This window comes from Myiozetetes cayanensis, unplaced genomic scaffold, assembly GCF_022539395.1.
Source record: "Myiozetetes cayanensis isolate MyiCay16 unplaced genomic scaffold, myiCay2020 scf47, whole genome shotgun sequence".
In the NCBI taxonomy this organism is placed as follows: domain Eukaryota; kingdom Metazoa; phylum Chordata; class Aves; order Passeriformes; family Tyrannidae; genus Myiozetetes; species Myiozetetes cayanensis.
Genome location: NW_026087709.1, coordinates 150,050 through 172,971, shown reverse-complemented (window position 1 = coordinate 172,971; position 22,922 = coordinate 150,050). Strand labels below are relative to the sequence as shown.

The following is a 22,922-nucleotide window of genomic DNA, read 5'->3' as shown; positions in this document are numbered from 1 at the left end:
AAGGGCTCAGACTCTCCCTTAACACCTCTGGGATGCTCAGGAGAGGGAATTGGGCAGCAGCAGGAGCTGAACTTGGCTTGTTCAGCTGGAGAGGAGACTGAGGGGACACTTGTTGGGGTCTGCAGCTCCTCCTGAGTGGCAGCTCTCTGTGAGCAGGGACAGGAATCCAGCTGGAACTGTCCTGGTCACCCAGCCCAGATAAACAGGTGAGTTCCTGTACAAGTCCCAAGTTCAACAGCAGCACATCCAGGTTTATCTGACACGCTCCAGCACCATCTGCATCACCTGGACCTGCCTCCAGCCCACCAGGATCCCATCCCTGTGCCGCTGTTGGAGCCTTGGAGCCTGTCATTCACAGTACATGGGTCCTGGACTCCAGGAAATTTCCTGCAGTGACTGGGTTTCACATGTCAGTGCTGAGACTGCCATAAAAGTAACACCAACATATTAATTTAATTAGTCACTTCCTGTCTTAATGGCCAGCAGATCCTGAGCTGCTCCACAGGCACAGGACAAGGCACAAATATATATGTCCCATTAACTTGGGACAGCCCAAAGTGAGCTGTGGGGACAGTGTCCACATCCAACAGTGGGAGACGGGGCAGGAGCACTGGGCACACACAGTTTGTTTTTTTTTAACTCAGGAATTTGGTACTTGACACATTGGGGAAAATAACAAGGAAAGAGAAAGAAACAGACGCCTAAAGCTGTTCCTGACAGAACTGCTGGGATAAACCCCTGGAGGAGCCGCAGGGCTGGCTGGGAGCAGCACTCACATCCCACTCAGGGAACACAACACGGGGATATTCCATATCTCAGGAATGCCAAGTGCCACCTCTGGCTGCTGAACCCTCCCTTATCTTGTTTTCAAACAACCCCCTTTTCGTTGTTTCCCAAACAAACCGAGGCTGTGGGAGATTCTGAACCTGGAGCGGGCACAGCTTCCCTCAGGCCTCGGGAGCCATGGAAGGGCTTTGAGGGTCTGACAAGCACCAACTCCGAGACCTTCGCTTCGCCAGGCTTAGGAAGCACCTGTGACCCCCAGCCCACCTGTGTATGGGAGTGGGGGGGGAGTGTGTGATTTAAGCTGGGGTACCCTCAGCCCTGGGGAGGCACCTCTGGAATCTGTGTCCAGTTCTGGGCTCCTCAGGACGGGAGGGACAGGTCCAGCGGGAGGCTGTGAGGACGATGAAGGGACTGGAGCATGTCTGTGATGAGGAACCCTCAGACCCCCCCTATCTCCTCATGGCCCCTCAGAGCCGCCCCCCCCTCCCCTCACGGCCCCCTCAGAGCCGCCCGAGGGCGGGAAACGGGCGGGGGCAGACCCCGGTGAAGGGGCGTGGCCATGGGCGTGGCCATGCGGGAGGGGGCGTGGCCATAGGGCTGCCCGGCGCCGCGGCGGCTGAGGCGGGACAGTCGCCGGTTCGGTCGCGACAGGTGCGTTGGGAACTCCTCCCCCCTACCCCTCCATATAGCTGGGAAAGGTGAGTGGGGACCCCTCCCTGTATAGCTGGGAAAGGTGCAGCGAGACCGCCCCTCCCCACACACACCTCGGTTCGGCTGGGAAAGGTGCGCTGGGACTGCCGGTTCGCCCGGGACGGGTGCGTTGGGAACGCCGGGGCTGGGCTGGGGAAGGTGTGCTGGGGTTCCTCCGTATGGCTGGGACAGGTGCTCTGAGACTCCCCCGGTGGGGTGGGGGGCAGGACGGCCGGGACCCCCCTCCCGACAGCGGGACAGGGGCGGGGGGTCCGCCCGGAGCTGGTCCCGGTCCCGCAGGAGGGTCCGGGCTGGACCCGAGTCCCCCCTCCGGGCTCCTCCTGCCGCCCCGCCGGGCTCGGCGCCGGTTACCGTCGGGAAAAGGGGGTCTGGGGGCTCGTCCAGGGGGCAGAGAGGTGGGGGTCGTGCCCCCACCTCTGGCTGGCGGCGCGTTCGTGCCCGAGCTGCTCGGGGCTGGCCCGTGGGGTGTCCCCTTTCCTGTGATGAATCACCCACTTCCACCTCGGGCGAGTGTTCAATAAGGAGTTTTTCTCTCGGGAATCTTTCCAGACAGAGAGGGATTTTTATGGAAGTTGTATGTGGGGGGTGGGTTTGGTGCTTTAAGGTGGCTAAATCACAGTCCTTGCCTCCCCTAACATCTGGCACACCTCTGGCATCCCTGTCCCCTCCTCCATCTCGTCTGTGCTCGGTGCCACCTCCCACGTGTCCCGTCTCCGTTGCAGAATGCTCACGGTCTTGTTGAAATTTTAATGTGTGTTTCCTGAAGTCACTCGGAATAAATCACTCAGAAGGAGCAGCAGAGAAAGCCCAGGGATGCTTGAACACACCAAAACTGTAAAATGAGTGAGAAGACCCTAAGAATGTGGAATGGCGTAAAAAAAATGTGGGAGCACAAGTTTCAAGGCATCTCAGGGCTCTGTTTTGTGTCATTTCTAGCAACTGAGATTCCAGATATGCTGCTTCTCTTTTCATTTGAAGGTCCCAGCAGCAGGTGCTGCCTTTACAAAGAGATTTTTGCCAAAACAGGCCTGATTGGCTCAATGTACCCGTGGCTGTGATGGAGGAAATGGCAGGGAAACACAAAAACCCAAGGGGGGAGGAGATGCAGCCCCGGGCTGGGATGGCTGGAGCTGCACTGGGGATGCTCAGGCATCCAAAGCAGGGTTATTTTCTGAACAATTGCCCTCGGTTTTGTTTCCCAGCGTTTCACTGAACTGTCCTTCCGTGTGTCAATGGGCACCTGTTCCCTGTGCCAAGGGAGCTCCCGTGAATGCCCCGCTCCTGTTTCCCGGGCACGGCCGACTGTGCTTGTGAAAGGCCATTTAAAACTGCAGGGGGGCCTCAGGTGAGCTCCCTTTGGCTCCAGATTAGTCATAAAACAAAGTTCAGGCTGTGGCGTGGCGCGGCTCATTCAGCACTGGGTTTTGGTGCGGGCAGAATTCTTCCTGTAGGATTTTTTTCAGGCTCTGTCTGTGGTCTCTGTGTGTGTGTTCTGGGCACCGAGGCTGCAGTCACGGGAATACTGGTTCATTTGTGCAGGCAGTGTGATTTTTGTGAAGGGGGAGAAGAGGGAAATGAGCCCCCTTGTCTTTGTGGGTGGTGATTTGTGCAGCTGTCAAAGGGCAGACAAATGCAGAGCATCCTCCTCTCAGCGCAGCCGGGACAGAGGTGCACAGGGGGACGGACTGGGGTGACTTGCTGAGGCAAAATGTGCTCAAAAAAGCAGGAATTTCAGAAAGCAACTGCAGTCTGAGGTTCTCTTGCTGACTGGAAGGGGCTCTGGGTGCCTTCCAGGTGGCTGCACCTGGAAAGGCAAGGTTGATAAGTGTTTTCAGGGTGTTTCAACATCCCCACAAAACCAGCGCCACTTGTTTGCCTCCCGTGGTTCGACCTGCACATGAGAGCTCCATCAGAATCACTGCCTGGGGAAAGCATGTCCTGGCACGGCCACGCTGTTCTCTCCAGGACATCAGGGGACTCATGGAATGTGAGAGAAAGGCCTGTTCTTCCTGAGTGCATCCCCAGGACAGCCCTTGTTCACCTGCTGCCTGCTCTGTCTCTGGGCAGGAGCAGGGCTGGAGAGGCTGCTCCGCTCCCAGGGCTCCCATTACAGCCTGGAGAGGCTCCTCCACTCCCATTCCAGCCTGGAGAGGCTCCTCTGCTCCCAGGGCTCTCATTCCAGCACTGGACAGGCTTCTCCATTCCCAGTGCCAGCCCCAGGGCTCCCATTCCAGCCCTGGGAACTGAGGGCTCTGCCCATGCAGGTGAATTCTCCTGGCCTGAGGCATTGCAGAATCCCAAGTCATTTCTGAGCAGGTGCATTCCATACCTGTGAGGATTTCGGGAATGTCTCATTCCTCCCTTTGATCCACTGTTGCCTGAAGGTGTTTCCCTTTACCAGTTGCCCAGCAGAGCTGGGCTCAGAGCTGGACCCAGACTGGATCCAGAGTTCTGTGACTGTGCAAATCCCTTAAAGGAATTAATGGAAAATGCAAGGGAGAGCTCAGCCCCAGCAGTTGGCATTGCAGGGTCAGTTCGTGCCCTTGCCACGGGCATTGTGTGACATGGGACCAGGGAGAAAAGAAAAGAGGAAAAAAAAAGGAAAGGCGTTTCCCTACAGGCTTTATTTTTGTCTTATCAGAGAGCTCTTTAAATTAATCTCCCCTCCTTTCCTCCTCCACAAAAGAGAACCGAGCGTGTAAAAAAATAAATCTGGTGTGGTGAAAAGCTGGACAAAATCCCGTTTCCAGCAGGGTGGGGGAGGTGGTGAGAGCTGTTCTTGAGGTAACTGGTGTTATTTAGGTGCCATTATGGTCACTGTTGTGACAGGAGGGTGAACACGAGCACGAGCCTCGTCTGCGCTCACAGAGGAAACCGAGAGCGAAGCAGGAGTGAATGACAAATGTTTGCACAGGAATTACATCCTCTTAGTTTCATAACTCGAGCTCTCTTACATAAATGCCAGCAGGTTTGGTCTGAGGGCACACTGGGGCTTCCTGGAGCTCCTGTGTGTGTGTGGGAAACATGAGCGTCCCTCCAGAATCCTCCGGCCCCTCTCACCCCCTCCGATGTGACCGGAGGCTTTATCAGGGCACCACCTCAGTGGCATCTGCAGAGGGAATCATAATTGTCATCTGCTGCCCTTTTTTAAGGCAGTTGATGGAGGGGATCCCGTGGGGTCAGGACAGGTGGCACTGGGAGCACCTGAGGGGGGACGGGAACAAATCGCTCTGTGAAGCTTCTTCCCTGCTCACCCTTCCTGTTGCTGACACCGTTCCTTCCTCCTGGCAGGGATCTGGGGAGAGAAGATGGAGCCTTCCCCGTTCAGCAGAAGGCAATGGGCCTCCCAGTCTCTGAAAATCACCGCCAAGGAGCTGTCCCTGGTCAACAGGAACAAGTCCTCGGCCCTGGCCGAGAGGTTCTCCAAGTGAGTGCTGTGGGGCTGGGAGGGGACAGCTGGGCCCTTTGGGCAGGGGCTGCTGCGCTCACAGTTGCTTTGCTGCTTCAAAATACCCCAGAGCTGGAGGCACTGAAGTTTCTGGTTTAGGATGTGCTGGGCAAAGGTTGCTCTCCCTGCTGACATTGCCTTGTTTCAGCAGCCAGAACTGGAATACCTTCTTTCTGCTGTTGGAAGGTAGAGCAGATCATTTCCTGTCACGCCACCAATTGCAATTTGGAGTTGAGGGGCAGAGCACTGGAATGTGGGAAGCTGTGCCCACTGCCCAGCCACCCTCTGGGGGAGGAACCTTTTCCCAATATCCAACCTAACCCTCCCCTGACTTGGGTGGAAGAGGAATACTCCCTTGCCTTTCCTCTGAGAGATGGATGAAGTGTTAAACCATAAATATTGTGCACACTGAGAGAACTGAGGGGTGGGAACCTGCATATGTTTCCTGGAAAAGCTTTTATTTCCTTAAGGAATTATATAGGATGCAGCTGGGACTTCCAATGGGATTTGGGCCAACTGAGTCTCCTGGGATCTTGCATTCATAATGGAGCAAAGTTTAGGAATATTTGGGTCTTGAGTGTGGGGGAAACTCTGTAATACAAAGAGGGATAATTGCACATCCACAGCTCTGAGCTCCTCTGTGGGTCTCTGGCCCAGGGAGAAGCTCTTTGCTGTCACTGCCTCGTTAAGGTAATTTATTCACTCGCTGGAGCTTGATTACAGGACCTGGTCATCTTGCTAAATGTTGATAATCCCCTGAAAAGGGCTTACTGGAAGTAATCCAAACTGCTATTCCCTAATCAAGGACTGTTCCCCCTACACAGGCAGTGTCAGTTCCTTGGAAAAACAGGGTCCTGCTCCCTGGCTCTGCTGCCCCGACACCTGCAGGGAGGAGTGTCACTTTTCTAAACGCTCTTACCCAAATATTTGTGTGTGAAAACATTTCTTTTTGCCTTTTTTTTTTTTTCCCCATCCCCACACAATCATTTTTGTGAGGTCACAGGCAGACAAACAGCACCAAGGAGGGGTTCAAACAGTGCCCTGGGCTGGGCTGGCTCCCAGAGCGAGGGCTGGCACTCCTCAATCCTCCTGTGTTTTCCAGGTGGTGCTTGACTAAATCCCTGTGTCCCTCTGTGTTGCCTCTCCCAGTGTTGATCCCTCTTTCCCCAGCAACGCTTTCCCAGCGCGTCCTGTTCAAATTTTGGACCCTTTGTGGTGCAGAGACGTGGGTGGGTGTTTGGAGGGGAGGCAGCAGCCTGTAGCGCACTCACAGCTGTATCAAAAGCAGAATTCCACAGATAAGGAAAACAGGAACACCCTTTGCCCAGGCAGAGAGGCTGGGTGATGTTCCTTCTCCCTGGAGAGTAGAGCCCTCGCTAAAAATGACAAAATTTGTCCCTAATTTTCACGGTGCAGACACCAAGGGCAGTCCCCCTGCGTGGTGCAGTGAGGAGTGTGGAGGGATTTCCTCCCCCTTCAGACTGCAGGGAGTTCCCCAGAGCTCCTTAAGGGACTTTGATTCATGATCCAGGGTGGCTTATCTTGGGAGGGCTGTGATTACCCTTCCTGCTGCCACCCTGGCTCAGCTGCTCAGGAGGCAACTGCTGAATGGGGGCAGCTTCCAGCCCACAGAGTAAAATCAACTGGCACTCAGGGAGGTTTTTTGGCCTATGCCAAGCTGGAATTTGTTCTGGTTCAGCAGCTGCTGGATAAAGAGCTGAGTTATTCCTGCAAAGGGGGCACAGCAGACAGCTGGGTGGCGGAAACAATACAGCTATTCCAAGGTAAACTGTCTCTATTTGGGAATCAGAGTGCTTAGGGAGTGAGAAATATTAATGGGTGTTATTACTGTGAGCTGGATGACTGAAAATGCGTCTGTCACTTGGCTTTGTGTTGTTTGCTGCTGTTTGTCCAGCCTCTGGTTTTAGTTGATAGATCTGGGGAGTGAGATCCTTGCTGGGGGGAAAAAAAAAATGCCAGCTGCCTTTTCAAGAGTGTTCAGTCTAGTCAAAAAGTCATTTTTTGTTTGTTTTTTTCTCCCTCTCAAAGGTATCAGAAAGCTGCTGAAGAAGCCACTGCAGAGAAGAAAAGAAGTGTAAGTGTTTGTATGAGTATTTGTTTCCTTGGGGGTAAGCAGAGCCTGCAGTCAGGATGGGTCAGCTGCATGAACGTTGCTGTGAGAGGTGATTTTGGGAATATCCAGGTTGCTGCCATGTGTCCTGCAGAGAACTTGGCTCGGGCACAGTGTTTGCTCTTGCCTCATTCTCCACACCTTCTCCCAGTGTGGAGGGAAGGAAAGGAGATGAAGCTTCTGGCCCAAAGCTCTGTTGAATCACCAGTTCACTCCTGAGCAAAAGGCAAACTGAGTTAACCACAAGCCATGAACACCCACCTCCTGTTCTTAGCTGGAGGCACTTGTGTGGTGCCTCTTCCCTCCTTAACTAAACTGGAAAGTGCTCAAAAGACGCCTCCAGCCTCTCTAAAATGCGTGTGTGTCTTGGAGAGCTGCAGGATCTGCTCTGAAGTGGCTTCCAGGGCTGGAAGTGGCCCTGGATGAGGCGGCACCAGCCTTTTTGGCCCCGTTACAGCCTCACATTCCCTCCCTTGCACTTGGTGTCCCGGGGTCAGGGAACCTTGGCTGGCACACCAGGCAGGGAGGTTGCAGGGCTCTGCCCAAGCAGGCCCTCAGGGTAATTCCTATTTGAAAGGACTGCCAGTATTTTCAGGATCTGTTTGGAAAGTCACTGCTTTAATTTCCTTAGTTCTTGGGGAGTCACTCTTTTTGCTGTTTGGGATACAGGTGGCATAAAAGAAGCATTCTAAAAAAATTACTTTGGGGTCTTAAATTTCCTTCGCTGCTTGTGCTGGTGTCTGTCAGTCTCCCTGTCATCAGGGAACAGGCAAATCCCAAGCAGGAGGGACTCGTGTTAGGAAGTGTGCAGGGACTCCAGAGGTGTTCCCATGGAAACCTGCTGTGCAATTTTCAGTATTTCTGTTCCATTACAACACTTCCCTTATCATTTCAGTACTTTCCTTTCAATACAGTCAGCAAACACGCTGGTTTTTTTTTTTTTTTTTTTGGGAAGTGTAGGTGGATTCAAGTCAGTTTGCAAAGCAGTGTTCAAAATGTGACCAGAAGAGTAATAGGGTGAGAGACTTAAATCCCAATATAGCTGCTAATCCCAGTTAATTCCTGTAAGCCCTGCAGCCCTGCTCCACTTGCAATGAGTTTGGAGTGGTGTCCGTAAGGGAGAGGCAGGAATCATGCAATGGTGGCAGGTACTGGATTTGGATGAACCCAAGAGGGGCTGGGCTGCTGCTCTGGGGAGGGGGAACTGCTTGGAGCAGAACTGGCCTGGGAAGCACTTGGATGGGAGGTGACGCTGCTCCAGGTGCTCCCTGGAGGGGGTGAGGTGTGTTTGTCACTCCTGTGCCTGTCCCTGTCAGAGCTTTCAGTGGGCTGAGCAGAACAGAAGAAAAATCCCCAACAAACCGCTGGTTCTTTCGGAAGAGGAGCGGGAGGATGTTTGTTGTGGGGACTTGGCTGGAGCCTTGGGCTGGGGGGCTGTGAAATCCCGCTCAGATCCCTTGTGATTCCAGTGCTGCTGTTACCTGGGAGCAGAAATACAAAACTCCAGGGATCGAGTGGTTTCTGAGAACTAATCTGTAGCTTTGGGAAGGGCTGGTGATTGTTGAAGACACTGCAGCACTGGGCCCTCCCCTGTGGCCGCTCGTGTCCCGTTCCCTCCTCGTGTGGATTCGGGTCCCATTTCCTTCATATGTGGATTCAAGCCTTTTGTGTGGAATTTAACCCCTCGGGTTTGACTCCCTTTTGCCTTATAAGGCCATCCTGTTTGCTCACTTCCTGACTTTTCTCCTCTCCCCCCTCCTTCCTTCCCTGTCCTGGATGTGTCTCCATGTGGCACAGCTGGAACTGTTCACAGCTGGCCGGGAGCGGGAGCGGAGCGGAGCCCTCGCTTTCCCCCGCACGGGAAGGGAGCGCTCGGCAGAGCTCGGAACTTAACTCCTTGTCCCTTGCAGAACGCGGAAAACCTGCCCCCTCACTTCACCAGGGGCAATCTGAGCGTGCTGAAGAAGAAGTGGGAGAATCCGGCGCCGGGAGCGGAGTCCGGGAGGGAATCGCTGCGGGGCGGCTGCGCTGAGCTTCGGCACAAGGTCGGGACCGGCCGCGCTCCTTCCCCATCCCGGGGCGCTGGGGCTGCCCCCGCTGACGGCTCCAAGCCCAGAATCCACTGCCCGGAGGGTGGCAACATGGAAAACTGCGTGAGACAGCCCAGGGAAGCGGAGAAGCCCGAGGCCGGCGAGGGCGCGGAGCCGCTGGGCAGGATCGAGAAGTACAACGTCCCCCTGAGCAAGCTCAAGATGATGTTCGAGAAGGGCGAGCCCCCCCAGCCCAAGGTAAGGGTCGCTGCTCGCGAATCCCGGAGCCGCTGGAGCTGCTGCCTCTGGAGGGCAATCAGGAAAATCCCGGGAGGGAGTGGCTCCGGCTGCTGGCCCTGCAGATACCGCGTGCATTGTCTGCGGGGGAAGCGCCGTGGTGTTAATAACTCGCACCGTGGGGGTAAAACAGCTTCACCCCCAGCCTCCCGAGTCCGTGCGGGATGCTCGGAGCTGGGGCAGGTTGGGGTGGAACGGTTTTGCTCGTGGAAGCGCTCGGTTGAAGGGAAAAAATGGGATTTATGAAGCTGGGGTTGTTTCTGCCTTGCGTGAAAGACTGCGATGAGTTACACGAGCACCAATTGTGTAAAAATATGTATGTATATATATATTTATGTATTTTTTATATATATATGAAAGAAGAAGTAACTGATCTCAGTGAATGTGTGATCTGAGTGAGAGGTTTTGATATCTGGATCACCATGAGTTACACACACACATATATATATATATAAATATGTATTGTGAAACACTCCCATCTTCTCCTCGCTCTTCCCTCATCTCTAGATCTTAACAAATGTTTCTTATCTAAAAACAAAAAAATCCCTCGCCGAGATGGCCAGAGCAGCTCCTGCCCTCACTAGTTTTGACTTGCAAATGCTCAGGGCTCGCATTTTTCCTCCAACTGCTCATGAAATCTGATCCCGCCTGCGGACTCCGAGTGTCCCCGGGGGGGGGAATTGCTCAACTCCAAAATGAGTTGCATATGCTGGGGACTTGAAACACGGTCCCGAGGCCTCGATGCTGGTGGATTTTCCAGTTTTCTCATAGTTTTCCCCGTCCTTCTGGCTTTGTTCTGCTGCGGGTGGTTTTTCTTGAAGCGCTGAGTAAAACAAACACATTTTGGGCAAAATTGTTTCCAACAGGCAACAATTCCGGGCTCAGAGGGAGCGAGTCGGCGTTGGAGCGAGGTTTGGGGTCTCTTGTGGGGTGGTTTCACAACTCGAAATTTTTGGAGTCTTTTGTCATGATGTGAGAGCTGCCCACCCTGTCCCGCGTGGGGAGGGCGATGTCCCCATAGCCCTTCCCTGAACTCTCAACGAAGGATTCATCACTCAGGATTCCACTGGAATTCTGCAGATGGGCTTCCAGTAACTCCATCTCAGCCCTGGGGAATAAACTCTGTTGGAGCTGAGCGAATGTGAAGCCGATGGTTCGTCAAGTTTGGTAGTTCAGACGTTGTCAGGAACCAGCTAAAACACAGCAATCGCCATCCAGGAGGGATGGAACTGGTCAGGCTGGGTTCAAAATTCCTGTTCCAAGTTAATCTGTTACTCTTTAATTTTACAAGGGAGAAGGCACGGAGGGTTGTGATGCTGAGGGCTGTGAGGGGGAAGGGGTGTTTTGGAGCGGGATTCCTGGTTCTGGGAATTGATCTGAGGGCAGGAGGGTGATGTCATGTCCTGGGCAGTGAGGGGAGCTGGCACTGCGGGCACACAGATCTGGGTCAGTGGAGTGGAAGCCACCACAGCCCTGGTGTGAGTGTGGCCCAACTGCAGCTCTGCAGTGGCCTCTTCACTTCTTCCCTGGGGCTTTTCCTGAGCAGGGCTCCGTGGAATGGTTTCGGTGGGAAATGCCTTTGTGATTCCTGAGCTCAGCTGAGGGATGGCGGTTTTCCTTGGAATTTACTCCAGGTGTAAATGCTGTCAGAGCTCTGCCGACAAAACATCTGTGTGGGCTAAGCAGCACCGTGTGACTGCAGCAGTAAATGGACTTTTCCTGGTCACTGGGCAGGTTCTGGGGCAGGAACCCAGATTAGAGCCTGGGATTTCCTGATTCCATCTCCCACTCTAAACAAACCTACTCTCGTTTTCAGGTTTATAAGCAGAACCTCCCTCTTTTGTTCCTTTCTTCACTCAGCTCTTGCTCTGCCCTCTGCAATAGATAGGTGGCAGATCTTCCTTTATTGCCTTTTCATGGGAACAGACTGCTCTGATCCCATTAGGGGCAGGCACGGCAGCCTGCAGTTCAGCCTGGCTGGGGCTGGTGGAAGCCCCTGCAGTTGGTCAGTCCATGGATTGGGATGGGGAAAGTCCCTCATCTTCCCTCTGTTGAGCTTCTTTTTCCTTTTACTCTGCTTTTTTCATCCCCAACATTAAAACTGATATAAAACCTACATGTATTTATAGATTTACTGAATATTTGGAGGTTTATTCAAATACCCCTGACCTCTAACAAAGGGTGGGCAAGGTGTGAGGTGGGCAAGGGCAGGAGGAGGAGGAGCTGATGCAGTTGGAGCACTCCTGAGCTCACTCTTCAGCTGAACTTTTCCTCCTGCACTCAAATTTGTGAGCTGCAAGAAGCCTGGACTCGGGGTGACAGGGAAGGGAACCCTGGCTGAATAGGGATCATTTAAGAGTTTTCACTCTTCATGAGGAATCTGCAAGTCCTTACAAGTGCAGGCACTCCCAGCCCGAGCCTATCAATGGAAGGAAAAGACTTGTCAGAGCTAAAGCTCTTTTCCAGTAAGAAAAGTTACCAAAGCCCTAAACCACAGAAATAGAAACTATTTCCCATCCTAATGGAAAAAGAGGTTTTTTTCCAGCTGCGTTTTCCTTTCCTGGTGAAGCTGCTGTTTGCATGGAAAGCAGCCTGATTTTTTTTTTTTTCCCAGTGATTATCTTGCAGTGCAGTGTTAAAATAAACTTTGGAATTTCCTTCAGTTTGGTGAGCAGCAAATATGAAACTCACTGGAAGTGGAGCGGGGGGAGAATATGTGGTTGGAGCATCTTGCCAAACCTGCCTTTTCCCCTGCATCAGCCTCAGTCTGAATTTCCAACTGTGATTTAACTCTTCCTGGGGAGGCAACAAAAAGATCCAGCACCTTCTAGGATTTTATGGGTTGACTTTCAGCTGTGAAAACAGCCCCACCTTGGTGGAGTCCAACTGAACTCTGTGCTCTGAGCTTTTATCAAAGCTGTGGAAACTTCTGTTCACGGTTTCTTTTATTGAGATTCAGATTTTGGGGAGTTGGTCTCAACAAATAAGCAAAAAATCTGCTTGAGGCAGCCAGAGCATCTGTGTGGTGCTGCAGGACACCCTGTCCAGCTCTGCAGCCTGGCAGGGAGTGATTATCCTGGAGATCTGAGAATATTTATCTCTACTATTTAGCTCTCCTGCTTAAGCTTCAGCCTTATCAGACCTAATTAGGGAATTATTTGGTACCAAATGCATGAACTGTCCAAATCAAACCGTGGAACTTGAGATAACGTTTATTCCAATACCCTGAATTGCTTTTTCTGTGGCTGAAAATCGGTGCAGATTTTGGATGGCTTCTCCTTTCGTCCTTCACCTGGTTTTTAGATCTCCCTAAAACGACCTTGAGCAACAGAAACGGTGCGAGTTCCAAAAATCCAGACCCAGGTCTGTGCATGCAGTGGGAACCACCTGAAAACCCGGTCTCGCTGCTGCTTTCCAACCAGGAAGAGCTGTCAGAGAGGCCACCAGGTGACCTGTCCAGGAAAAGTGTTCCCCAGGTGACGGAGGGGTCAGGTACTCTGTGATCAAACTTTGTGTTGGTTAAATAAGACGTCGCCTGCTCCGCTTGTTTGTTCCGGCAAAGCAGATTTGCAAGTGACACCTGGGCCTCTTAAGGGATTACCCCTGGCAAGCCCTGGCAGCTGAGGGGTGGCTCTGTCCCCAGCAGGTGCCCAGGGAGCCCCGCAGGACGGCGGTGGGCAGGAGGGTGTCGGAGAACAGCGGCTCCTCCGAGGACTGCGACGCGGGACAGGCCGAGAGGAGCCACGGCCCGGCAGGTCAGGGGAACTCCGGGCTGGCCTTGGGTCTGGGGGGTGGATTGTTTTAGTTTATAAAGTAAATTTGCTGGATACAGTACAGGGGAAGGTTCCCTGGGTGTGGCACTCGGTGCTCTGGGCTGGGGGACTGGGTGGGAATCAGGCACAGATTGGGCTCGAGGGTCCTGGGGGGCTTTTCCAGCCTCAGGGACTCTGGGAAATAACTTCTGCCCTTCCTAAAAAACAGAAGGAAGTGCAGCCTGAAAACTGCCCATTATTCATGTGTTTTTGTTTTTTTTTTTCACCAGGGCATTTTGTAGAGACCATCCCAGGCCTGAGCTTGGACAAGGCAGAGAGCAGGAGGAGCCTGGACGTGCCTCGTTTGACAGAGACATCCATAAAGGACAGGCTGGCCAAGTACCAGGCAGCTGTGTCCAAGCAGGGCAGCTCCTCAGCCCTCACTCCCATGGTAAGTCTGCTTTTGGCTTGGCTGGAAGGGAATTCTTGTCCCAGGATGAGACTGGAAGGAAGATCTTATGGAAACCAGGCTGCTTGAGGACAAATGCCATCTTTTTTTCTGGTTTTTTTTTTTCTTCTTTTGAAACTAACTCTGTGCCCATGGGATCAAGAGTTGCCTGCAGGAAGAAATAAGTATATTTGCATCTTCCTGGAATAATGTTGAAAGTTTCCCAGTTAATGAAGTGTTGCAGCTGAGGAGGTTTCAGGAACCTCAGCTTTTCTTAGAAACTGCTTTAGGTACCTTTGCTGGAAGTTTCTGATACTTTTGCTGAATGATGGGAACTTCTATTGCTCCAGTATTACTTTTATGAACCAGGGTGATACACAGAGGCCTTTTTAAAGTTAGGAAACTTGCCCTGGCAGTTCCCAAAGGGAAGGTTCTCCCTGGGAGGATGGTCTGCTTCCCAGGGGTCTTTGTGGAGGGCCAGAGCCTTAGCTACAATGATTCCTGAATTTCATCTGCCTGTGGCTCTGATTCTCCAGCTGTGGGAGGGGAGCCCAGTAAAAAATGTCCCTGCATGAATGGAAAGTCCTTGCAGCCAGTGCAGCAAATCTGATTAACCTAATTGCTGACTCCTGTGTCCCGTGCCTTGCCTGGGTTCATTTGCTGAGGCCTTTTCCAGGCTGGGGCTCAGGGTGGTGCCTGGGCCACCTAAATTCCATCCCAAAGGCAAGGAGATCTGCCACTTCTCCTGAGGCTCCTGTCTGCAGCCCCCCAGAGCTCTGGGTTTGGTGCCAGTCCATCCTGATGCTCTCAGGATGCCCCCTGGGAGGAATCCCTTCCCGTGTTGGCCTGGCACGTGGACAAGGGCCGAGTAAAGCAGAGCAAAGAAGGATTCCTGAGGCCAGTGCTGGCAGTGCCAGTGCTCCAACAGCTGCCCTAACCCTGGATCTTCTCCTGCCCAGCTGGGAAAGCACCCAGGGCTGTCCAGGAATGGAAGTGTGGTGTCTGTGCTGCCCCTCTCCCCTCTGTTTTAGGGCACTGTGGTGGAATTAGGCCTGGATTCAAACTGATGGTGAGGAAAAAGCAGTTCTGTGCACTGCAAGAGGTGCAGGGAGGGCAGGGAGAGGTGCTGGACAGCAGAGCTGGAGGTCTAGGCAGCATTAAAATTCCAGCACTCCCTTACATACCTCTTGGATGTGGCTGGTTCCGTGCAGATTGTTCCCAATCCCAGCGAGGTGCTGGTGCTGGCAGGTGGCTGCTCCTCTCTCGTGTCACGCAGGAGATGCCTCGTGAAAGGCACGAGGCTCCCGCTGATCTTGTGTCCTGTGGCAAGGCAGGAAACACGAGGTTTCACTGGATTTTATCTCTCTTGAAGTCTGAAAGGTTCTTCTGTGAAAATCTTCAATCGGGTCTGCCAAGAACAAACACGAAGGGTTTTGACTTGAACTGGAGCAGAAGTGGGATGTGCTTTCATGTCAAGTCTTATTTGGCAGCTACCCCGTGCTTTAGGTAGTGCTTGTCTGGAAACACTTGCCATTCCCAGGGAAAAGTTAACATTTCTGGAAGAGGGAGGTGTGGACTGGGCAGGGGATTTTAAGAGCTGGTTTTAAAGAGGAATTTGGAAGGGTTGTTAAGGACAACACTGGTGTGCCCTCCAAGGGGCACAGCAAAATCCTGCAGCCCAATCCTTTCCCCTCATTGGGATGTGTCACTTCCCAAGTATCTGTGGATTTTTATGGCCCTTCCCTTAACTATCACCTTAAATACTAGAAAACCAGGGTTTTTCTTAAAACACTTCGAGAAAAATAAGAAGCAAGTGTTTTCCCAAGGGGAGAAGAACCTGTCACCATTCCAGTGCTTTATCCTATAGAGTGAGATTCAAGCCAGTGAGAATGAACTCAAGAATTACAGATCTGGGCAGAAGGAGAGTGTGGCACCAAGTGAGGACTCCAGTTCCTGTCAGGATGGGGAGAAGGTAAGATGTCCGTGTTGGTGGAGATCAGGGGCTTCAGTGCCAGTGGAAATAGTTGTGGAAGCACAGCTGATATGCTGGTTCCACATTCCACAGGCCATCCAGAAGCAGCTGGTCCAGATGAGTTACAATCCTGCAGAATTCCTGATTTTTAATATTTATTTTCAATCATTTTTTTTTAGACTGTTTCTGTGTTATAGGCCAGTGATTCTCTGTGAAAGAGAATGTCTAGAGATGTTTTCTTGGAGAGTTTCTCTGTCTCCTCAGCTGTGACATGTCTGCAGTGCAGCAGAGCCCTTCAATCTCATCCTTTTGGGTATTTTTCAGTAAAGAAATTCCTCCCTGGGAGGGTGGGGATGCCCTGGCACAGGGTGCCCAGAGAAGCTGTGGCTGCCCCATCCCTGGAAGTGTCCCAGGCCAGGTTGGAGCAGCCTGGACTAGTGGAAGGTGTCCCTGCCCATGGCAGGGAGTGGAACTGGATGATCTTTAAGGTCCCTTCCAACCCAAACTATTCCCTGTGGCCAAATCCCTTGATGCTTCTGTGGTTTTTCTCATTTGTTCTGGTAGGGATTTTGGCTTTATTGTTGACTCTGATGAAACCACCTAAAGTTTTTTTTGTGTTCTGTTCCCTCACTGTGAAAAGATGGTTCACAGCCAGGTATTTGTTTTGTTGGTAGTTTTTGGTAGGTTTTGTCTTGTGATTTATTTTTTTATTTAATAATAAACAAAAAGAATCCACACCAGAAAGAAACCCAAACAAAGCAGGAGGAGCTTTGTGTGACACGACTTTGTCACTGTTTCTCCTGCATTTAAGTGGCTCAGTTTTAAGGTAACTGAGAATGGCAGCTTGGGTTTGCTCCTGGTTTTGAGCTTCAGCTGTAAACTGAGACTCTGTGAATTGGCCCCGAGCATTTGTGCCCTGAACTGGGGAGGGCAGACGGGATAAAAGCAGCTGAATAATAATTGGGGTACTGTGTATGGCAGCCAGGCTGAACACGTGGCAGCCTAATGCCAGGAGGGCTTTTAGAGCTTTCCAGCCTTCCTTGGGCAAGGGGCCAAATCCTGGCTCTCAGCTGTTCCTCCCTGACAGCTGAGCGGCCTTGGCTCCAACTGCTGAGGCTGCTCCGTGCTCAGAGGTGAGTTAATTGAGAGAGCACCTGTTAAATCAGAATTAAATCAGAGTCTCTGCCCCCCCTTTCCCCTGTAGAATGGAAGGTTTGAAGTGCCTGTGGAGGTGTCCGGGTGCAGGGAGGACCTGAAGGGGACACTGGGAGCCAGGATTGTCCTTTGGAAGGGGACAATGAACTCTGGAAATGAGCCTAATTAAAGCTGCTGGTCGTTACTGTCAGGAGTGGGGATGAGAAGGAAACAAAGGACACTCCTCAGCTGCCCCCTCACTTTTCACGCTGCCCCCGTGACAGATCCTGAGTGTGACCATCCCAGCCCCTCAATGACCTCTCATTCACCTGTCCCAGGTGAATTATCTGCCCACCACTCTGGGTTACAGCGCTGCTTTTTTCTTCCCAGCAGCCCCAGAGTATGTTAATAGATGTCATTTGCCTTCCCTGTTAACTCGGTAATTTGCAAATTTCAGTTGCTTGCAATGGACTTTTCAATCATTAGAGTGAATTAGTGATGATTTGCAGTTAATCTTGTTACGGTGCTTTAGGTCCTCAGCGTAGCTACTTAAAACTATTTGATTTAATAGCAATAGTGCCAAGTTTAATAAAGAACTATACATCAAGAGCTTTACCTGTAACATGTTTGGTTCAGGGGTGCTCTCGATGATCTTAAAGGTCTTTTCCAACCTGAGCAATTCTGTGAGTCTGTTTAGTGTCTGAAACCTCTTTAGATCCAACTCTTCTAAAAGGTGTTTTTATTTTTTTTTTTTTTTTTAATGTGAGTTTGTTTCCAAAGGGGGATGAAGGATGTCTGTCCCAGCCTGGGAACAGCAGATGTCCAGTTCTACAAAACTTTCTTAGAATTCAGCTGTTCCTTTTCTAAACCGTTATTAATTTTTTCCAAAAGCACAGGTCTCTGCTGAGTGTTTAAATGTCATAGATTGGTCAGAGGTCGGAGGGAGCCGTGAGATTTCCAGGAAATGTGCTGGATTTGGGGGTTGTTCAGACCTCAAGAGGCCGGAGGTGCTCACTGTCTCCTTCTCTTGCAGGTTTCTGTAGATGGGAACAGCTTGGCTCTGCACTCTGGTGTGCTGGAGGATGGCCATGGTGAGCACACAGCTCAAGAGAGAGGGGGTGGAAGATGCTTCAGCTCAGCCCCATCAAATGGTTCACTAACACAAACTGTCCTGTGAGAGAGAGAATTTCTCTCACGTTCAGAAGTTTTCTTGCAGTTGTAATTTTAAGACATTTGTAACTCCTGTTTGCTCTGATTGAACCCTTTTCAGTGTAGCTTCCTCACCTTTTAACCCAGACTAATGCTCTGGTGGGCCTGGTGAGCACAAGCTGCCCCTGGTTTAAAGCCCACTGTAATTGCCTTTTCTCCCTCCTCTGCTCCCTCAGCTGGACAGAACTCGGAGAGCGAGGCAGAAGCTCAGAGAGCTGTCAGCTCAAAGCAGCAGAGCCCCAGTGCCAGGGCTGGCCAGGCAGAGACCTCCCCACCCAAAGCCGTGAAGGTAACGCAGCTCTTTAGTCTCAGACACTGGGAGGGGGGGTTCAAACCACCCTGTTTAATGCTGGAAAAGCCTCACTGTGGGCACAGAGGTCTGGCAGTAACTGGATGGGTAACTGTGCTTGTGAGGGAACTTTAATTCAGGATGGAAAACACCTCGAAAGGGTGTTTTCCTCCTGGGTTGGGAGTCGCTTGTTGCTGTTCCACAGCCCCCCTGGCAGACTCTGCTTCTCTTCACTGTGTGGGAGAAGGGGCTGAGCAAAGGGGGGTGGTGGCAGGGCTTGTCAGTGCTCCCAGAGATGGGCCCTGAGCTGCTGGGAAGGATCTTCAGAGCCTTCAGCCCGCTGGGAGTTGTGGCTTTGCACCCTCCCCTTCCATCAGCGCCCCAGGGGGCTGCAACTGGGAGCGACTCGACAGTAAGGGCTGTTGTGCCTGGCTCTGGGAAGGTCAGGCTTGGCTTTCTGAGGGGTCTTTGATGTTCCAGTTTCTTCGGGGGAGCGATAAGGCAGATGGAGAAGTTTGGGACAGGAATGTGTTTGTTAATCTGATCAGACAACAAATGGCAGCGCTGGCCGCTCTGATCACGCTGCGGTTCCCCGTCACATGGGCTGTGTCTGGAGTTGGGATGCCGGTTCCCTGGGCTGCCACAGACTTCCTGGCTCACTCCTGAGGAAACAACTGGGCTTTTGTTGTTTTCCCCATCTTTGGGAGGAACAGCACTGACCTCAGAGATCAGGGAGATGTGGCTTCCCAGCGTGCTGGGGTGGGGAATGCCAGGCTGGGGAACTGGAGCTGCCTGGAGGAGTTGTGTGATCTCAGCCCGTTGCACAGAACCTGCATGTCCTGGTCCCCTCTGCTCTCTTTATATTATTAGAGCCATTTTTAGCCTTTTGCCTTGTTACTGCTTTAGATGCTGCACTGTGAGATAGAAACCCAGCTGCTGTTTATTCATCTAAGGTTCCTATTTGTCTCTTCCAGCTTCTGTCTCCTGTTCTCGGTTCCTAACCTCTCCTCCTGCCTTCTGCTTCCCTCCTAATGTGAGCTCAACTCTCAGCTTTCTCTTGAGGCTTTTTTTTTTTCATATTTATTGGGCCTCACCTTCCTCCTGTAGCTCCTTTTTGTAGCATCCTGGAAAGGAATTCCTGTCTCTTCACACCCCAAAAACGCCTCTCCACAGACATAGGGCCCATTGTGTGCAAGTAAGTTCCTCTCCTTGGGTGGGGGTGTGATTGCAGGAGGACGTGCCAGGGCCCTCCATCAGGGTGCAAAACCCCAGGCCATGGTGGCAAACGAAGCCTTCAGGGAGAATTTTGTTAGGCCAAGCTGTTGCAATCAGAACTTTAATCTACTGCAACCTCAGGCAATGCCTTAAAGCCCTGAAATACCATTTAAAATGGAATTAAATTGGCACCGAACTTTATGGCTGGCTCTGTCTTCAGCAATCTGCCCCCTCGTACCGTAACTTTCATTCCTAACCATTGTTTCTAGACTGTTATAAATAAATTGCTGTGATTATGCCTTCCTGTGACCTTCCTGTTTTTTTGTCTTTAGCCACCAGATTTTCCCTTAAAGGTTTTTGTAAGTTTGTAGGAGGTAATTCTTTGTCAGAGGAAAGCCCCACTATGAGTGTGTCTGTGCAGGGAGTGGAGCCTCCCCTAAATTAGTTGTAATCAACGTGCAGCCTCAAACTGCCAGTCTTTCAACTCTGGTGTTTAATTTTTCCTGCAAAGCATCTTCCCCCTTGGCCAGGGTTAATGGTTTCCAAGAGGAGCAAATGGCATCCAGAGACCTTTTCTCCTGGACAATGTTCTTTGCTTCCTTGATGCTGTTGGAAAACAAACCCAAAATCACAGCAGTGACACTCGACTCCTCACTGTCAGAGTTTACCCTTGCACTGAACCCTCAGGGGAACTCAGTGAGCACATCAGAATTTTGGCTGTTTAACCTCAAAGCTCTGCTCACTTCGAGCCTTCAGCAAGTTTGGGGGCCGTGAGCCCCAAAACCCGAGTGTGGTTTCTTTGGGACTGAGCTGGAATTGTTTACGAGTGAAGTCAGGAGTGTTTCCTGCTGCTGTGTTGGTGCTGAGACTGTTTCCTCCTCTCGGAGAGGAAAGATTTAGCACAAGTGGATTATTTCAAACAGTTGAGCAGCCTCTTTCACTCCTTTCCTCTCCCACCCTCCACCTTTTGAGGCTATTTCAGCTCTTCTAGTGGAAGGTGTCCCTGCCCACAGCAGGGGGGTTGGAACTGGATGATCACCAAGGTCCCTTCCAACCCAAACCATTCCAGGATTCAGCTTTTCTGCACTATTTTTATTCTTTTGGTAAGTCTCATACTGACTGGAATCGAATGTTTCATCATTTTCCTACCAAGAGAAGCTGAGGTTGCAGGAAGAGGTTGCACAGCTTTTTGGGAACTGGCTCAATTCTGGTATTTTCATTGTTCTCTCCCGGCTGTTGCTCAAGTGGAGTTGTAGAACTCACTGGGGTGAAATCCTGGCTCTCTGTCAAGCCACAGCAGTCCCGTGGGTCTGTCGTGGCCTCTTCCTCCCTCGTTGCCCACCAGAGCCCACTGCACCCCAGGCTGCAGCTCGGGAGGGCTGGGGAGGCCGTGGGGGAACCCAGGCCGAGTCCCCGGCACCTGATGCGTTTTCCAGCTCACGGACTTTCTCTCCCTCCTGCAGAAATTCCAGTTGCCAATGAAGGAAACCTGTGTTGGGTGCCAGAAGACCGTGTACCCCATGGAAAGGCTCTTTGCCAACCAGCAGGTGTTTCACATCAGCTGCTTCCGCTGTTCCTACTGCAACAGCAAGCTCAGGTACCCGCCCTGCTCCCTCTGGAAGCGCCTGGGAAGTGTTTTCCCCTCACAGCTGAGGAAGGTGCTGCTCGGGCTGGAGGCCACCACAGTGCAGCCATCACAGGAGTGGTAACACTCTGCCAGTTCTGCCTGTGGTGTTTGCACTTTGATGCAGTTTTTAAACCCTTACTGTAATTTTAGGGGGTGGGGGTGGGAAATAGCACGTCCAACTTCCTCCCGAATCCTTGGACAGAGCCATAGGGAATGCAAACCCCGAGGGCTGTGAGCGTGTTCTGAACGTGTTGGAAGGGTGGGATTGAATCTCTTCAGTAACACAGCTGAAGCAGAGGCCTGTGCTGGTGAGCTCTAACGTTTGACTCTGTGTTTCCTGCCCAGCCTCGGGACGTACGCGTCGCTGCGGGGCAACATCTACTGCAAACCCCACTTCAACCAGCTCTTCAAATCCAAGGGCAACTACGACGAGGGCTTTGGGCACAAACAGCACAAGGAATTGTGGGCAGGCAAAGCGGAATGTGAGGAATCCCCGGAGAAAACCGTCCCTGGGGTGAACACAGCAGAGGCTCCGCAGAGCCCCGGAGTGGAGGATGCCCCGATTGCAAAAGTGGGGGTTCTGGCAGCGACTATGGAAGCAAAAGCTTCAGCTGTGCCTGAAAGAGAAGAGAGACCAGCGGAAACGAAAAAGCTCAGGATCGCCTGGCCCCCTCCCTCTGACCAGAGCGTCCAAGGAAGTGCCTTAGAGGAGGGCATCAAAGTACTCAAACCCAAGTGGCCCCCAGAGGAGGAGGTTTCCAAGCCAGACGTGCAGGAGGACGTGGACCTGGATCTCAAGAAGCTGAGAAGATCTTCCTCGCTGAAGGAGCGGAGTCGCCCCTTCACGGTGGCGGCCTCGTTTAGAACGGTGTCTGTGAAGGGCCACAAAGCAGAGAACTCACCCTCTCCTCCCAAGGCCGAGAGGGACGCCCTGAAAAAGGGGGAGGAACCGGAGAGAGAGGTCGTGGCGGAGAAAAAGCAAAAGGAAAAGAAGGCTGAGCAGAGGAACGTCCAGAACCCCGAGGAGAGAAAAGCAGAGGAAGAGCAGGAATGGTGTGGTGTCAGAACAGCAGAGCACGGCGTGGTGGAGAATGGCCAGGTGGGTGCAGAGACAGACGAGGAGGAACACCCTGCGGAAGAGCTGGAAATGCCAAACGAAGAACTCCTCGAGCCGAACTCTCCCAAACGTTCCAGCCTGGGCAGCGTCGTGACCGCTAAGGAGGCGTCCCCGAACCAGAACCGCAAATCCCAAGACGTGGGGTTTTGGGAGGGCGACGACGTGGAGGACCTGTCCGTGGAAGAGCAGATCAAAAGGAATCGTTACTATGAAGATGAGGATGATGATGATGAAGAATAAATTGGCCTTTTCCTAGAAAACTTGCTGCGAGGTGCTGGGCCTTTGGAAATGGGTGTTTTTAGCTTTAACAAACAGCTCTCCTCCATGAAGTGATGCTACACTGCACGTTAAGGGAATCCACGTCCAAATTATCTCAACTAGGAAACTCTGGAAGCCTGCAGAGAGTCTCTCTGGGGCCATGGGAACGAGTGTGTGGCTGTGGGACAGCGTCAGCAGGTAATGTCTGTCCTCAGCACGACAACAGGGCTGTCCTGGGCTCCACTGTCTTATCCCTTTGAGCTCAAATACGTGTTCCAGTAAGAATTCATGGAATTCCACTAACCACGTGTGGAATTCCGCCGTGGTGGTCTGGGACAGGCCCTCTGGAACACACCACTTGTACCACTACAAATGCTACTGCAGTGCTTAGGGACCAACTTCAAAGGGACTTTCTGGCCTGCTTTAAAAATGGTCACTTAATGCACTTTAATACATGGAAAGGGCACAACTGGGCTTTTTTTTTTTTTTTTTTTTTTT

General features: G+C 52.0%; 1 protein-coding gene across 5 annotated transcripts; it reads left to right on the top strand.

Moving 5' to 3' along the window:
- The first annotated feature begins 1,368 nt into the window (after positions 1 to 1,368).
- Positions 1,369 to 22,922, top strand: LIMA1 (LIM domain and actin binding 1). 5 transcript variants are annotated; one of them, XM_050331026.1, is made up of 11 exons: positions 1,369 to 1,484; positions 4,789 to 4,924; positions 6,995 to 7,040; positions 8,987 to 9,364; positions 13,047 to 13,158; positions 13,446 to 13,606; positions 15,471 to 15,575; positions 17,743 to 17,800; positions 18,095 to 18,207; positions 20,886 to 21,019; positions 21,395 to 22,922. In XM_050331026.1, exons 2-11 carry the CDS (start codon positions 4,806 to 4,808, stop codon positions 22,404 to 22,406), a joined length of 2,238 nt encoding a protein of 745 aa, XP_050186983.1. In that variant the 5' UTR covers positions 1,369 to 1,484; positions 4,789 to 4,805; the 3' UTR covers positions 22,407 to 22,922. The 5 variants fall into 5 exon arrangements, with proteins under 5 accessions (XP_050186983.1, XP_050186984.1, XP_050186987.1 ...); XM_050331027.1 differs by having other exon boundaries at positions 1,372 to 1,437; XM_050331029.1 differs by lacking the exon at positions 1,369 to 1,484 and adding an exon at positions 1,496 to 1,569 and having other exon boundaries at positions 13,050 to 13,158.